The sequence below is a fragment of the Bombus impatiens genome, unplaced genomic scaffold, assembly GCF_000188095.3.
Source record: "Bombus impatiens unplaced genomic scaffold, BIMP_2.2 scf_0102, whole genome shotgun sequence".
NCBI classification, from domain to species: Eukaryota; Metazoa; Arthropoda; class Insecta; order Hymenoptera; family Apidae; genus Bombus; species Bombus impatiens.
This window is the reverse complement of record NT_176521.1, coordinates 2,831,337-2,849,590: the sequence shown is the minus strand read 5'-3', so window position 1 is coordinate 2,849,590 and position 18,254 is coordinate 2,831,337. Positions and strand designations below refer to the sequence as shown.

Sequence of the window (18,254 nt, the reverse complement as noted above, 5' to 3'; positions counted from 1 at the left end):
TCGACACTGCCGCGGCCACGGGTTTATTTACTGTACTTGGGCTCTGGGATTGGTTTTGGATTTGGGTTTTAGGGCTTACTTGTACCTCACAGGGGGGTGGTGCGCTCCTATAAGACGGCACGATTTTGAAGGTCACCGAACCTCGTGCTTCCCGCTGCAACAGAAAGCGGAATTGTTAAAGTAATAATTTCGTGGATAGGTCGTTTATGTTACAGCGCATTTAGACACACCGTACACGTGTTTAAGTACGTCACATAATTGAAGTAGGTTGTATCCGTGGTTTGACGAAAACTCTAAAAGATTGCATTGTGTAAAAAAATGCTTCTTTTTATGAATTCAGTTTTTCACAAAATTTGTACGAATATTCTTTTGATAGCTTATTTCTTGTTTAAATTAAATGGTACAGAGAATACCGCGATATATAAACATCATCTTCAGAATTTTTATGTATCCCGTTCTATATAAATCACAGGGCATTCCGTATACGTTTCGGTTTATTGTTGCATTCATTGTCAGGTCTTCGAAACTGACGATAAATCTGACGTGCATATCAAAATGATGGAAGATTTTATTGGTCATATAAGAGATCGAAAATCAAAAGCATTTCATGGATATCGGTCAGATTGTATAACTCGCTGTATGTGTTTTGTTGTCGATTCATCAATATTGTCTCGCAATTGTCTCTTCCTTTTCGAGGACAACTATTATGGTAGTATATTTTCATCGTCGTTAAAAAGAAATATTAATCCATTATAGTTGTAATAGCTTTTGATCTATAATATTTAAGGTCCATGTTAATCACACATCTTTCCTTATTTTTAATATTTTACTTGCGTATACTATTTTTTATATCTTGCTGATAATTTACACGTGTTTGATAGTAAAAATGTTCTCGTCGTTGATATTACGATAGAAATCGCTATTGGAAAAAATAGCATTAGCTGTTTGGAAATGTGGCAGAGCCATTCGATACTAGAGAAGGAAATGATGTTAAAAATCCCACTAATTTATGACGGCCATTGACATTCGAACGTCACACGTTACGCGATGTATGAATATTAGGTCGGAAAGCATCTACTAATTGAACATTGGAGAGGTTTTGATTTATGAAAGTGCTTGTACATTGGTTTTTCAAGTTTTCCGTAAAAGTACCATTTTGTATTTTGAAATCAATCTATTTTGATGAACATTTTGCGTGTTAATAACTTAGAGTAAGATGTTTTGAAGGGAATTGGACTTTTCAACATTTTATTGTTGTGAGTTTTATTATTATTTATTATTATGAGCTGTTGTAGACAGCCGATGAATTAAAAATGTTATTTCTTTAAAATGACGAATATAAATAATATGTTGGAATAATATATTGAAATCATAAGATAAAAGGAATATTAATGTTTGAACATTTGCTATCATAAAATGTATACTTGCAATTACGAAAATAATACGTAAGTTGATTTTTTAAAGTAAAAAGATAGATTTCATTACACAATTTCATTTTTATTGTGTGATTCGTTTTGTTAGATATTTGTCGAAACGCGAGATATAGTCTATTTCAATTATGCGACTCAGTCTGCGCAGAATTACTTAAACAAACAAAATTAAAGAATTTTCAAATGTGTGATGTGTATGAAACTGAATAAAACGTAATTTATATAGATTTAATACTAATTTTAATTTTAATTTTAATGTTATGAATTCAAGGATGTTTGTGATTTATAGTTCGTATTGTACTCACGAGTATCTTTTGCAAGGCATTGACAGATTGATTAGCCACCGGTATTCCATTAATTTCTCTGATCTCATCACCCACATGAAGAGTTGCTTGTCTGTGTATCATACCACCGTGCATAATTCTTGCTACCACGCATTTCCCATCTTCGTTCATTTTTAAAGTAATTCCCTGCAAGCAAAATAAATAACGGTGCGTTTTCATCGTGTTTTTTTTTTTGTATATCAATGTACATATATTCTAGTCATGAAAGACTAACAAAGCATAAAGTACATGAATATCAATGTAATCTTCTAATGAGAAAAGTAACGAGGTTCTTGAATGAAAGGGTCAAATTCAAAATATTAAGCCATGCATAATTTCATATTATATCTCGAAAGAATTTGATTGCCGAAAAAAATGAATTAAATAAAATTAGAAAAAATATTCATTAAATGATGTCTCTATCTCCATCATATTAAACAAAAGAAATTGCAGAAAAATACAGCTCGGGAAGCATTAAAAAATTTTATAAAATTTCCATTATACTAGAGTTATTAAAATATTCAAAATTTACTCACTTGATGAAATTTATTTAATAAAATTAACGTGTAGTAACTTTGCATGATATGTGGTAGTTAAAATAATATTCTATGTAGATTCCAGTTGTTATAATTATATTCATAAAAATATAAATTTTAAAGATTCAGTCATCTATTTATTACACGTGTTGCATCTATGAATTATTCGCTCATAATGCCCTTTCATAATTTCATCAAAAGCTTCTCATTAAAAGAAAGGCAAAATTTATGAAATGAGCTAATAAGTTAAATGTATAGTATAGTATAATAATATATTATCGTATTATATTATTATTTTACCATCGGTTCATCGGTGTTCTTCTGGAATTGGACCAGCCTGACGCGTGTTACATTCTCGAGGTCCAAATCACCATTTTGACCCTCGAGATCATCGCCTCCGTTTAGATAGGGAAGAAGAGGCGGCGGTGTAACTCTGGTCGCTTCTTCGCCATAAACTTCATGTCCCGCTACGTCATGTGCTTGCAAAAGCGCCTGAAACAGAAGATCAAACGAGGGGAAATTAAACACCAGTCAAATATCGGTTGCTATAGAACTGAGAGAAATAAAACAACTGGTGTCACACTATTTTGGTATCATAGACGCAATATTGCGTAGCCCCTGAATAGACGGCTGTTCGTAAACACACAAATACCTTTGTTTTTCGAGTTCACAAAATTTCGGGATATTGCAGTCTACCGTCAGGCTTTTTTCGCCTATGCGAAGCAGATAAGGGTGATGAGTTTGTTTTATTGATCGCGCGTGAACGTTGATACTTGAAAGGGAATAATAAAAAAAGGTTTCGAACTTTAGTACATGGAATTTAAATATTATATGGCTCGAACTTCAAAATTTCATATAAAATCGAGTTGATCAGTTTAACGTTTAAATAACTCATATTCTAAAAGAAAAATTAGGTTACTGCAGATGAATTGTCTTTTGTTCAAATAAAATTTTAGCAACATAATTTCTCCGAAGTATTACATCTATAATTATCAGCTCTATTTGATTATGTTAAACATATTCATAATTTTGGAGAAATTCTATTTGACAAAACATTACATGTGCACTAATTTAATAGTTTGGTACCGTATCTCGTTACCTCAAGCTCATTTATCTCGATTTTTTAATTTAATGTTATTTAATTTTATCAGAACCAATTTTGATCGTAACATTCCTAAAAAAGAGAACAAAACTTTGTTGTAAATACAAAAACAGCCGATAAAATTTTTGTATAACAAACCACCAGATTCGTTAAAGCGGTTGAATACGAAGTAGTTGTAATATTGTAAGCAACTCTGAATTCGTTAAAAATAAATTTCGCAGAGGTTGCGGTTTCGCATTTAATGGTACAAAGTTGAAACTGCGCTGACTGAATAATTGAAATACGAAAATAGTTATACAACGTACCGCCGAAACATTGCAGTTTATGCAACAATTGCTTTTACATACTTTGCGGGCTGTACGTTGGAAACATATCCAATTTTTTACACGGAGAACATTCGTTAAATTCATAACGCAGAATTGTTTGAATCGTAATTTACACAATATGCCGTATAAAGCGCTCACGAGTACGTAATTTATGATATTTCACGTTACCAAACACGATTATTATTCGTAAATAATCTAACGTTGAAATATTGTGATTACGCTGAAAATTAACCGCTTTGTTGTCTACCTTTGTCGGTATTTTAAATTGAATAAAATGAAATTTTTGTAATTTTATCAAATATTGAAGTTGTCTCTTCTCATCTATGTTATTTTTGTCCAAGAATATCATTAAATTATGACAATAACATTGGTTATAAATATTCTTACATAATCAAATGTATAAGCAAAAGGATTTTTGGTTAATCATATATCGATAAACTTTATGCTAAGATATATCAATTTTTGGTATTTAGCGTACACTATGAATTTTAAATTACATGCATTTCTTTTATATGTAATTGCATTTGTTGATATATAATTAGTAATATATATTTTCTTTGTCTTATAAGGTATCAAATATAGATTAAACTATTTTGGAAGCAAATATAATAACTGTCCTATTACTTTTGAGCGAGATTCTACATGTATATATGTATATAGAACATTTAGATACATATTTCAAACTGGTAGTTCTAGTGTTAAATCTCCTCTGACACAACTCGTTCAGAACGATGGAACGATAAACCTTCTAACATAAAATCCTCTATACGGCATTCCTCTCAAAGACGTATGAGCATCGAGAACCTCTCGAAAAATAGTGAGACGAAAGCGAGTAGGAAATGTCGTTGACTCTTCCGTGATCGATTCCCAACGTCTCGACATCGACACGTTCAATGGTCCTCCGAACCTTTTTCAAGCTATGTAATGAGAGAAGAGCCACGTCGGACGGTTTGAAAAGCGGAAGAAAAAAGACCAAGAGGCAAACGTGAAGACAGCTTGTTTCGCGACGTACGATACGGCATGTCGTGTGAAATGCTACCGTTTTCAGAGTGCCGGTACAATTCGTTGGATAGGTGCCAGTGTCTGTGAAGAGCTGTTTCGTTCAATGCCGAAATTGCCGCGTTCGAATTCATGCGTTAATGTCCGGAGCTAGGGAAAATTTTGTCGAACATATGTATCGTAGCTTGTATTAACTAAAAAGGTATTCGAATACTTATAAAAGTGAACAAATACACATTAGGTCTGCTACACGAAATATTTTACAATTTCATGGCCACTTTTATGAGATCAGATTATCATCATTGTATTGGAAAAGTTTAAAGAAAATCTAAAAATTTATATAGAAGGTACACGATATTTAGTGAAAGTATATATTTTCTGAGATCACAAAAGTATTTAAACTGTCTACACTACTGCACTACTGTAAAGTCTACACTGACAGACAATTGGCCAGGTGCCGGGAACATTGTCTGTCAGTATAGAATTAGCTTGAATATTTAGTGCAATCATGTTTAACAGTTATTAGATGTTAAAGATTGCTATCAATGTCGTATACTAATTTTGTACTACATACAGGCTAGGCTGTCTAGACTGCTCACTATACGTAGACAATAAATATCTTATAATGTTCCATATATATATTTAGATTGGTTTTAAGTTTAACTAATATAGTTGCGGTATATATGCGTTGAAATACTTTTGCAAGCAACTATATGAAGCAAATTCACACGCGTGAAAGAGAAGAGGAACGGAAGCCAACAGTGGACAAGGCGATTGGCGAGAACAGAGGAAATACGAGTGTACGAAATTCATTCGCGTCTGGAACCGGTTTGCTTGAAATCGAGCCAAAATCGTCGCATGACTCGCATTGTTAGCCATACCACGTTTCTATTTCCCGTGTGCCGTGAACATCCGTCTAATCTATATGTAAATCCTCCTTGCTTGCACGCGTGTTTACGCGTATGTAACGCGCGAAAATGTGAAGATATCGCTACAAATTTAACCATAATTTTCGAAAGCGCCGGATTCGCCACATATCGGATAGGAAATAGGCGAGACTAGTGGAATTTACGCGCTTATCGAAAATTTTATTCACAAACTGATACAATTGTTTGTGTTTCTGTGGATATATCACGAGATATTATTGAGTATCGGGAGAATAATGGAAGTTCAAATATTTCCACAACTTATAATAATTCATTGTAAATTATTGAAATAGAAGGATAACACGTTCATTTTTATAATTTATATATGTGTTTGCTAATTTCGATGTTTAAAATGCGATGATTTGTAATTGTAAGTCATTTATTTTAGTAGACCATTCTGTTTGTTTCTTTACTGCTGCAATTTCATTTTTGTAGAGATTCGGATTACTATCTATAAGTAAAAATCGAAACGTTGATCATTAACCATTTTTTCAGCTATTAAATCACTTGTATCGAGGATAGGATATTTTACTACCTTTTTCATTGGTGAGACTCTTTTTAATTTTTGTGTGTGTACAAATTACGAATATTAGATTAGTTTACAGATTAACAGAGTCCGAAGTATATATATTTAAATGTGACGTTGTAATGAAGAAAAGCAAAGAAAACACGATGAAATGTTTCATTCGTTTGACGTGTCCTTTCACTCAGGCTCTGTCGACAAACGAAACGAACAAAACCTCTCATCAGGAACTTTAAATAACTGTGTAACTATAATCAAGTGAGATCATGGACTGACATAAATAACAAACTGGTTCAGTGAATAAATCTTGTTTTAAAATAATTTCTTCCAAAAATAATTTTTTCAGCATACATATTCTCAGGAGAACCATTTTCGTAGCTGCAGTGCCAATCATTCAGAACGAAATTTCCCAAGATACCACGTAAAAAACTTCAAGCTCTGTTATATTACTTCATACGTATTTTTGTTTCATGAATAACCCTTGTGCCAGATTTGTTTCTGATTATTGAAATGTTTATACTGTTCATCGAGATGTTTATTCGTCGTTCGTTTGTTTGTTATTAAAAGTAGGAAATTTCGTGTCGTCAATTTTGATAGTATTCCCAATGACGTTAACGTCGTTAATTATGTTATCCCATCGGGCATTCATTAATTACAGACTGCTCGCTCGTCAGGGAAACACGTCTGTTCTGAAGGAATTTTTCTAGTTTGATAACCGAACGAAAGCAGAGAAACAATGAACAGCAATTTCATTTAATTACATTGAAAAAGAAATCTTCAGCAATTCTTTTATTAAATTAGAAAAAAAATCTCTTTCCGTTTCTGAAATAAATTTCATTTTCCTAACTCCTCCATTATAGTAATTTGTTCCCTGAATTAAACAGAATACGAAGCACAAAATAAATACGGGCGAAGGATTGAAAGTTCTAGAAACGCAATATATTTCAGGGAATAATAAATATTTATACGTTTCAAAGGGTATGAAATTTGTTTAGTGAAAGAGTTGCGAAAAATTTAATCGTACTTGGAAGCAACATGTTTACATATCGAGAAAAACCAATAATTCTTGCGCAGTTGTATAATATAGTATATAAACGAGTTATTATTTATATAGCCTTTATGATTTTTAATTGGGAATTTTATTTACGGTAGGTATTTATTTTACAGGTATGAAAATTTGCAATAAATTGTACCTGAATTATACTATACTGCTGCGATTTAACGATTTTATCATCAGCAGTAACAAGATTTATTTTCATTTCGACAAATGTATCAGTAAGATTAATATTTTTAAGACAGAAAGGAGACAAAAGAAATACTATTCTACGATTTCAAAATTTCTCGTGCAATACAAAATCTGTATGAAAAATTTTTATTTCAATTTTTTTATTTTACTTTATTTTATTTCAAAGAATTTATACGTGTACAATAATTCGCGATTACTATAAATGTTGAATTGCACGATAATGTAAATTAATTGAATTATGATTGTTTCTTTGACAATTTTAATGACATTGCGGCACTTTAGATCCGGAAGATTAATTTTAAGACATGGCGACATTGCTCGCTCTTCTAAAGATCTCCATTTTGCTCCACTTGACTTTTGCTTATGCAATTTCTTTAGAAGTCGAGTTTACGAAAACTCCAACACTAGTCTGCTGTAGTTGAACGAGAATATTCAAAACGAAACGTAGTTGGAGTAATTGCTAGAGAAGTATGTCAACGGGTTTCCCAAAATTTAAAGGCTTACTCAGTAAATACCATAATAATATTTTTCGTTCAATTCATAGTGATAAATTCATATAGAATGTTCGTAGAGAAATTAAATTCAATGAGCATGCAATCTTTTTAATAAAGTTTATTCTCCGTTTTAATATCTTATCTGATATACATAACGCATTGAAACTTTCAGGTCATAGGAATATAAAACATATTGTGAAAGGAACAGAATATACAATATTAAAGAATGAAGATTAGAGAGTTATAGATAAAATAATGAAACGAGATAGACAACATATTCAATGTTAGAATTACGTGCAAAAGTTGATAAAATATGTTAACAAATAGTAGGAAATACAATATTATAAATACATATATTTTCTCTATTAAATTTTTAAAAAGTATTTTTTCAAAAGAATTACGTAATCTTGAAAGTATTTAACATTCGTAATGTTAAATTTACTCTATAAAATAAAATATATTTCGATAGCTTAAAACACAAGTGCAGAAATGGCACAATAGTGCAACTTCTGTTATAGTAACCAAACTAAAATTAAATTAGGTTATGAAAATATACTGTAATTACTTAAGAAGATATATAAAATAAATCAATTGGTCTAAAACAGAGTTGAAATAAGTGAGTAATCTCTGTCGCGGTTTTCGAAGTAAACCTAGGTAGCATTAAAGGTATAAATTATCTTAATTCCAGTGAACGTTAAAAGGTATTACGACCAGCTGAACCTCGACCGTTTGTGACCACATTTGCACGTCGATGAGCCAGTTAGCGGTTTCGAGGGTAAAATAATATTGCTCCATGCAAATTTTGGCACGGTATATCAAGTGTGTTAGTATCCTGTAATCGAAAACTAACGCATCCTACCGACAATTTTGCCTACTGGATCCTTGGATTAGCTGTTGTCTCTGTTTTATTGTAATCTAATGATTAAGTCTTTTAGTGTTCACTTCAATGAACATAATCTATTAGAAAGAAAAAAAATACAAAAAAAATAGTAGACAAAAGATCAAGTTAGAAAATAGACTCAGAAACAAGTTGGAAAAACGATACATATTTAATTACTTTTAAAAAGATTATATAATTATTTTTACTTGCAGTTTTTATTATCAATTATTATCTATAAATTTGTGAAAATACTTTATATGTATGGCTCTAAATAAAGATCTATTTGTCTTAACTTATTTACGTCATTGTATCATATATGTATAAACGATAAAAACAATATAATTTCATGGTAAATAAGAGAATAATTTTCTAAAGCAGGCGATTACTTTGCTGTTTGTATTTTGAAAAACCCATTGTGTGGAAAATCTCATCCGTATTTTAAAAAACTCATTGCGCACAAATCAGCAAAATGAGAAAGGGAGCAATGCCTTTCATGAACGAAAACCATGAAAAATGAACAGCAATATTGGCCAAGGTGCCATGCAATATCGTTGTAGGGCAATTTCGAGGTGGGAACCATGTGATGGGATGATGTCATTTTATGCGTAAAAACGGCACTTGTATTCTTCGAAACGAATGAATATAATATGTCTTACCTAAATCCATTTAGTTCTCTGATTTCTCTTGACTTATTTCTTATCATTTAATTGTGTTCTATACGCTTTATATGTATACACACGTGTATTTGATACATAATAAACTTAAACTTTATTGAAATTAGATAAAATATAAGAAACTATACATAAAATATGGAATAACAAATAATTGCTTAGTTGTAAACAATTAATTATTAGTTTTATATTTTATGTAGTTTAATTAATGTCCTCGTTTCACTTTAAAAGAACATTTGATTTTAATAAAAATATACAATTTTGGTTACAATAATTGATTATACATAGCATTGTATTTGTTCGCATACGTTCACTTTAATTCTGTCATTGATCAAAACTATATATGAAAATATATATGGTATATATGGTAACTATATATGGTAAAGTAAATTTTGTATTAAATGACAATTAAACGAACTAAATGACGAATTAAATGACGAATTAAATGTTTAATAATATTGGTGTATCATTACATAATATCATTCGAGAAATGAATACTATACTCAATTTCTGTATCAGAACGTTTCATAATCGTAAAAAATAAAACAAATGTACTTAAAGACAAACACACTGTATAATATAAAATAATATGTATATATAATATAAAAATACGTAATGTGAATAGAGATACCTAAAAAGCTTGTGAAATTCTCATATAATTTGTATGCCCGATAAAAAGGGGATGCAGCGGCTGCTTAAGAAATAGATACGTGAAAACGAAAAAAAGTTTAGAAGAATTTCTGCCCCGAGCTGAAGCTCCGCTCAAAGAGGCCGGGAGTAAGAAGTGGTAAAAGGAATGGTGCCTTTGGATGTGTCAGGGATGGCGGAAGAACCAATGTACACGTGCTATGGCTGGCGAATGTCTGTATGTGACACAGTTACACGGCCAAACTATGAATGAAGCAGGAGCTGCAGATAGAGATAGCAGTTACAAAGAATGGCCAAAATTTTTCAACCAAACTGTGTCAGTACGCTCTATAAGTAGAATCAGAAAAATATTGCTGCAAATTGTTGTGAAAAAAGGGAAACGAGCTAATATAAATAACGGTCAATTTATATAATATTCGCCATGGCATTTGATATGTTTTGATATGCCACGTGAATTTATATAATTCGCCAATTTTGATAAAAAAAAAAGAGCTGTGTCTATACTAATAACTACAATTATGATACTAATATTAGTGTGGAAAAAAGTTCCAATTTCAACATAGTACATTTTTATTTTTCAATCTAGGAAACATAAGTGAAATGATTATGAAAGTCGCATGACACGAGAAATTTATATAAATAAAAAATAAATAAAAATGTATAACAAAACTATAAAGTTCTCGCTTAATCGTCACCATACATGCCCTCCGACCCAACGTTTACTATTTCTGTAGTCAGACACGAGGTTGACAAGAAACCTTAATAATAAGTTCAGCAGCAAGTCTCCAGGATTCAGACGAAACACATACCTTCTTCCTTCCTTTTTCCCTTTCCTTTCCTTTTTTTTCCCTTTCTTTCTATCTCAACATGACGGTCAAATATACTATGAACTTTATCACTCTATGACCTAGTACATTTACGTTTTAAGTATACGTTTTACGTTTTAATATAACGATGACCACTCTTCTTTAATTTAATTGCAGAATCGATATTTCAAAGCAAATTTTACGCAAAGATTTACTTCTGCATTTCCTAGGTATTTTTATCGTAGAAAATCAGATCTTTTATAATTGTGAATTCACTCATTTTTTTAAATCTATCATTTATTTCATTCGAGAAATGAAATTATTAACATTCATATAAGATTCGTGAACTGGTACACAAGTGCATATATAAAATGTCTCTTTTAATATTAGATAAAATGAACATAATTTCGTTGATGCATTATCGTAAAACGAAAAAAAGGCATATTATTATATACCTATTGTCTTCGAAAATAGATAATATATATTATAGTCGCATAATATCATCGATGAAATGGGCTTGACGATAATTTTCTCGTTAATTATTTTCTCACGCTTGATACCTTTTATTCAAAATCATTCGTTACAGTGCAGATAATCAATATCATCGCTTAATTATTTAGTCATTTTATATAATAAGATAACAAAGTTATATAAATAACAAATTAGTGATATCGATCCATATGTATAGCAAATTTCATTTAGTCTTAATTATAGATCAATATTTGTGGGAATGTAGGTACATAAATTTAGAACTGAAAATAAAGAAATGTACTTAATAAGATATTCACGTTATTTGCCAGCTTATAATAAATAGAAAAGAATACTTAAATATTTGCTCTTTATATGAAACTTGTATTGAGTTAAACCCAAATTTAAATCCGTTTTTTTTTTTTTTTTAGTTTTTTTAAGAATTACGACTCGTTTGATATAATTCATGAAAAAAAGTATAAATGGTTTCATACTTTAGAAAATAAAAATACATTTTAAATTTCAATTGTATTACAAAAACTTATCTTGATCTATTGCAATTAAAAAAATAGGAGCTAAATAATCCATACTCCATAATCGTTTTGACAATTGAAAATTGAGAATATTCTTTATATAAATCGTAAAGTATTATTATACAACTTCAGTGATTTTAACAATTGTAAAATATTAAATTATACCGTAGTAATTATCGTAGTTTCTATTCTTAGAAAAGGATTATTACATTAAAATTTAAAAAAAAATATCATTCTCTTTTGGTAAATAAATTTAAAAATAAACAGATTTCGTTGATATGAGAATATAGAATCATTTCTACATTATTTATTACAATTAGACATCTATCTATCATTTCATTTAATTCCGTAGACAACTACGTTTCCTAACTTTTTACTCAATTTTGTCGCTCGCAGGACGTCAGAGAACAGTCAACTCAATAAAACATTCGTACTCCAGGCATGAAAGATCATCCGCTGCAGAAGTCGGAATTAATGTATGCACAAATTAGCTCGGAGTCATTACATAACACGACCCGCTTTACATAATCGCCTACGATTTTACGTCGACAGCGTCGATTACATCGGACAACTTGGTCGGTTTTGTGCTCCACCCTAACTACTGAATCCATTACAAAGGGTATTTGCGATTCCGTTCGTACGAACTTTTTCACCTACCCGCTCACCCCTTATCCACAGAAAGCCACGAAAATGTTCTGTTCTCTTAGCAAGTACGAATACAAAGTCCTTCTGAGAAGTCCTTTATTTTCAAGTTGGACGAAACAATGTTCATTGGCAGCGTTCAAGACCGCTCTTTGGAACGACGTAATTACATTTTCTCGATATTGAATTTTTCCTTTCTCGATCAAAACGGAATAATCAATGTAGTTCAACGTGTTCATGGTAAAATAGAACTGGGTACGTGTGCATGTAATTACTACTTTGACAAAGTGAATTTCTGTTTCTCTCATATTGCTTAACGATCGTTTTCATGCAAGATGATTTTGCGTTATGATTATAGGAAGGGAACTATGAAAATTATAGTGAAAGTATAAAATAACAAGGGATTTTTGTTTGATGAAGATAAACATTAAAGATTAAAAGTAATGATATTCATGTTAACTTTATTTTAGAGCGCTGAAATGTTAAAGATAAAATCCATTACTGATCCATTCCATTAATTTATGGAGAACGTTTTGTTGATTTCCTTTCATTCTAATGAATGAATTACGAATATTTTACATTAATTCTTCTTTCTAATTGAAAATTCTCCATACGTAAAAGATCGATGTGTAGCATCAATATGTTGTGGTGTCTTTCTTAACCTATGTATTTCATAGGGCAACACTCGTTCGATCGATATGTGACATTTTTTACTATTTTTACTCGTAGAATATATTGACATCATTTTATGAAAAGAAAACTACATTCGCTTTGAGTATTGTTCTTTTCAAAAAAGAAAACTAGATTTAATAAAAAAGCAAATGGAAACTTCATACGAGTTACTCAGAAGTCATACTGATCAATTAAATAAATTAAAAACCAGGAAGGACGATGATGTTACTATTTTCATAAATTTGCCTTGAACTTCGAGATTGCTTCTTGCGCTAAATAAATTTATGGGAGTAAGATATATATGGAAAAAATTGAACATTGATCGTGTATTCGCGTAATGAAATTGTGAAATTTATAAAAAGTGGAGTGGATCGATTTCATATATTCCATAGAATATATCATATAATATATAAAATCATTTAGCTATTCAATCAACCTTTATTGTTATCGAAAATATTCAAAAATCTCGGAGTGCATATCAAAAATCTTTGCTTACTCTTCCTGCCTGCAGTAAATATCGAATCAATTTTCCATATCCGCGATTCTGTACAACGCTTAACCCCGTTGTCTCGATGGTACATTCACCGTTCGGTTTCGTGTACCGCGATTGTGCAAGCACCGGTAGTGGCGAAAATTATGCAGATGATAACTAGGAAAGGCGGAAGAAGAGATAGAGTGGTGGTGGCGAACTGTGTACAGCGCGGACCAAGTTACGAGAGTTGATCTTCGTTGCTGCATATACACTTCCCAACCGGTAACCATGGGCTTACTTAATGGCGAACAATTATAAACGGAGTCCCGGCCGAAAGAATGGACGGAGCAGGAAGCAGTGTAAAACAAAGACTAGGAAGAACAGGCTGGACCATGGCTCTGAATGCTCATTGTTTTCGTTTCTCGGGGCTTCAACTCGAGCGAAAACTGGCTTAGCAAATGAAACATTCAGCGGTGAAGATGAAATTTTTCTAGATTCACATTGTCATAATGGAAATATCTTTTATATTATCACAGCCACATTACTAATCGAAATTATTAACCAGTTAGCTGTTTTTGACGAGTACACCTGTCATCGCTTACCTTTTGCGACACATTATAGGTACACACTTTTCAAAGAGGCAGCAACAGCTAACCAGTTAATATCGTATGATTATTTTCTGTTTCCTTCTGGAATATATCGAAGGACACCCGAAAAATGTCACGATTTAAATTGTATTTGATACTTTATTTCAACTGGATCTTATGTGATGAAGGTACGTAAATAAATGTTCATACTTCAACTATAGTTTTCTATTTTGGAAACCAACAACCAATCGAAGTTGACGTATTTCTATGAAACTAACAATAAATTATAATTAAATTATGGATGGTGATGGAAATTCAGATTTTTAAAAATGCATTTAAAGGAATGGAACATAAGGGAACATTTTTAGAAGGATTTTCATTTCATTGAGGTATTGCAAGTACTGTCTATAGATATTTTATATGCTTCTAAATATCGTGTGCATACAGCACATTTTGACATCTTTAAATTTCCTATAAATGTATAAACATTCATGAACTAGTTATAACACAAAAGAATATGTTATGCTTTACATATTTAAGCTGAAGAAAAATCGAATGAAATAGAATATCCAATCCGTTGAGTGTTGCTTCTGAAGAGATAATGTAACAACGTCTATTAGTGTCCACTACACCGATTAATTGGCAATTTGATATCTATCGAAGAGTCGTCAAGAAAGGAAGGTAACAAGGTAAATGAAATTACAGAACACTACTTAAAGTTTCTTCTACTCGTACTTTCGTAATTTGCACGGCTGCGTTCTCGTGAGCCAATTTCTTCTTCTTCCGCGTTCCTTCTTTTCGCAGCGTACACGCTTCACTATGTTTCTCTTAATGGAAAGGCTTTATTCATTCGTTGCGCTGACACAATTTCCCGTAGATAGGTAGCACTACACGGAAGAACCTCAAACGCAACCCAAGACACTGTAGATTAATTTTACTTTACTACAGGATGGCAACGTAATTGAGAATAAAACGCAACCGAGCGCGAGGTGAAACTACAAAACAGATTTTTTCTTTCACGTAGGGTGTTTGTCCCGCGAGGTAATAAGCTTTAGAATTTTGTTAAGTACCGGCCCAGTTAGGAACAATGCCCCATTTTATCATGCAAGGCATTAGTCCGCTTTGAAGAAGTAATGCATTAGTTTATGTTTGGTAATTTAGTGAGCTTTCATATGCAAATAACGTAGCTCTTTTGTCAACTATTGAGACGTCGAGGTTTTCATTGATGTATATATTGCATTGACGAACAGAGCTTTTATCCAATACTTCATATAGATGCATTAAGATGATTAATTTGTTTCAAGATGATTACTATTGTAGTACTTTGATATTGTTGGACTTTGACCTGTAGTAATATTATCTAGATGTACATTATATTCTATTATATTGGAAATGTAAAATATATTCCGATAAAAGTCCTTTGTATTAAAGTCTAATCAATTAACGAAATATTATTTTTGATATTACTTGAATATTAAAAGTGACTTTAAAATATATAGTGTAAATGAATTAATTTTGGGCAAGGATAACCTAATAATAAAGCTAAAATAATAAAACTTTCTCATGGTGTACCTTGGATCTTCCTGATGGTACCACCACATTGTTCATTAATAGAGCAGCATAACAGCGACAAAAGATCGTACACCGATTTCATAAAAAATTGTTGTAAAAGGAGTGCCTTCGATCTCCAAATTCATAGTAATCCAAGTTGCGAAAAATATTTATTATACCCCATATAGCTATAACTTTTTTAAATTATCAAGACAAATCTATCTTCACATTAGCAAGAAAAAAGTAGAGGCTTAGTCTTCCAAAATGAGCTGTGTTATATTATTGTGCGATTGTTGTTAAAAAAATTATAGTCATTCGAAGACTGAAAATTTTTGAAAAATTTATACGATCCATCCATATTTTTATGTACATAGTATATATTATTAAATAAATTACTAAATTAGTTCATTTGTCAATATGATATTTATAGACACATCGTAAAACATTTTAATAGCTTGTCTAATACCCTACATAAATTTTATTGGACCATAAATTTTTCTGTCAAAAAATTCTGACACATTACGAAGGTACAAAAATAATAACAGCATAGCTGATTTAAATGCTAGTATAAAATAACTCACATATATAGGTATATATATAATTCTTGCATTTTTAAACGACATAAGATATTACTCACGATTCTGTCAGCGTAATCGGCTGCTTCCCCGCAGATATATTTTATCCGTTTGCTACACATTCCAAAATCCTTTACATTATGTATTACCGTGTACCGTTACCGATATATCTTATCCATTTTCCATTTCCCATTTTATAACCACTACAAAGAATCATAATATACACATATGTAAAACATCCGTGTGAGAGAGAAACTCCACCTCTACGATCTAGAATTACAAAACCATAAATAGGCACTGGCTGGAGACCATTGTTAGCGTTCAACGATCAATCGGGTAACAACGGGTTACCGTAAATTTCAATTAATTCCGCTAAAACGATGCCGCGTCGCGTGTCCTGCTCTAGTTTCACTGCTTTTATACCATTACGATTCATCGACGTCCCGGTATTCTCAGGTTGCCGCTGCACGCTTTTATGTTAATGTTATCCTCTTGAAGCGCTCGCTCGACGAGACGCCGTGCTGGAAACCGCATAACGCGTGTCACGTCGATTATTCCTGACTCGCATCTTTAAAACCGTAAGATAGTTCGTAATTTGTACGAACTCGTTCCGACGAGTCGGAGTATGTGTCGTGTTCTTTGTGCTCGTTTACTTTGCTCCGCGTTTCGTTCGTTCGTTAAAGAAAATGAGAAATGTACCGCGTCACTGGAAAAATGTATAAATTGGGAAAATTTCTTAACGATGCTTGAGGTTACAGCTGGCAGATGATACTGTGTCCCTTTTGTGACTATTTAGTCAAGTTAGGTGAATTTAAGGGATTCAATGTGACTTTATCAATGTGGATTTTGAATATCAGCATATTATGTAGTTCATTTGAAATATCTTTTCAAGTTCTTACGATTATACGCATTGAACTTCGTTCGGGTTACCACCGGGTTCGGTGAATTCGAGTAATTTTGGGAATTTTAACGATATTGAAGACCTGTAGTCTACCTGTTGAAGGTTGAACGAGATTCAGGATTGAACCTCATATTAAGATTGGTTCATATTACGTGTTCAAACAAGAAGTGATAATGGCATGGTCTCGTTCAGGCAAGCATTGCTCTGTGCAATTAAAGTGGATTGTTTATATGATATGGTATGACATAAAATATTGAAATCATATGGACAGAACCTAAAAACATTACACAAATCATTTCTCATCAATCAATTTGCTTTCTTAAGCAAAATCTAATCCTCCGTGGGCAGCATAATGAACATCTCTTTTATTTTCGTTTAATAGTACTAGAATGTAGGATGAATTTGTTTAGAAATATATGTAAGGACATTACAAAACGGATAGCCTACGAGACGAAGAAATATTATTCTCATATTTGACGTTACTGAACATGGATTGATAATATAAATATTCAGTACCTTTGTCCGAACGGAGACCAATCTTACACTCTTCGTGCTGTGAACGAGATATTTCGCGATGCAATTTCGTTGATGCGACGCTAGGGACGAGATCTCTCGTAACGCGACGTCGTTCATGTAATATTTCGAACTAGATATCTGGTGTCTTTAATTTTTTATATCTACAATTGAATTTACATTCCGTGTGAAAGAAAAGTTTAAAGAATGGTAGCATTTTTAGCCCTTCTTTTGTTTAGGAGAATTGCAAATGATATATCTTTAGACGTTGAAAACTTTTCACTTGCACGCATTGTATCCTATGGAAAATATAGAAATCGTCCAAATATTGAATTGTATAGCATTACAGGAAGATTTTTGATGAATTTATTCTTTCTATTCAATTATACAATTTTCCTCAATTATTTAGTATTTATACTAAGCACCTATA

General features: G+C 31.8%; 1 protein-coding gene across 10 annotated transcripts in view; it reads right to left on the bottom strand.

Moving 5' to 3' along the window:
- LOC100749869 (peripheral plasma membrane protein CASK) overlaps positions 1-18,254 on the bottom strand; it is a 263,940-nt gene that overhangs the window by 30,650 nt on the left and 215,036 nt on the right. For 6 of the 10 annotated variants that reach the window (XM_024364715.2, XM_012394923.2, XM_024364719.1 and 3 more), the window contains 3 exons: positions 2,590-2,781; positions 1,736-1,900; positions 80-154 (listed from right to left, as the gene is read on the bottom strand). In XM_024364715.2, the coding sequence (XP_024220483.1) occupies positions 80-154; positions 1,736-1,900; positions 2,590-2,781 (432 nt within the window). The remainder of the gene's footprint in view (positions 1-79; positions 155-1,735; positions 1,901-2,589; positions 2,782-18,254) is intronic. The other 4 variants (XM_024364716.1, XM_012394924.3, XM_024364718.1 and 1 more) reach the window with 1 other exon arrangement.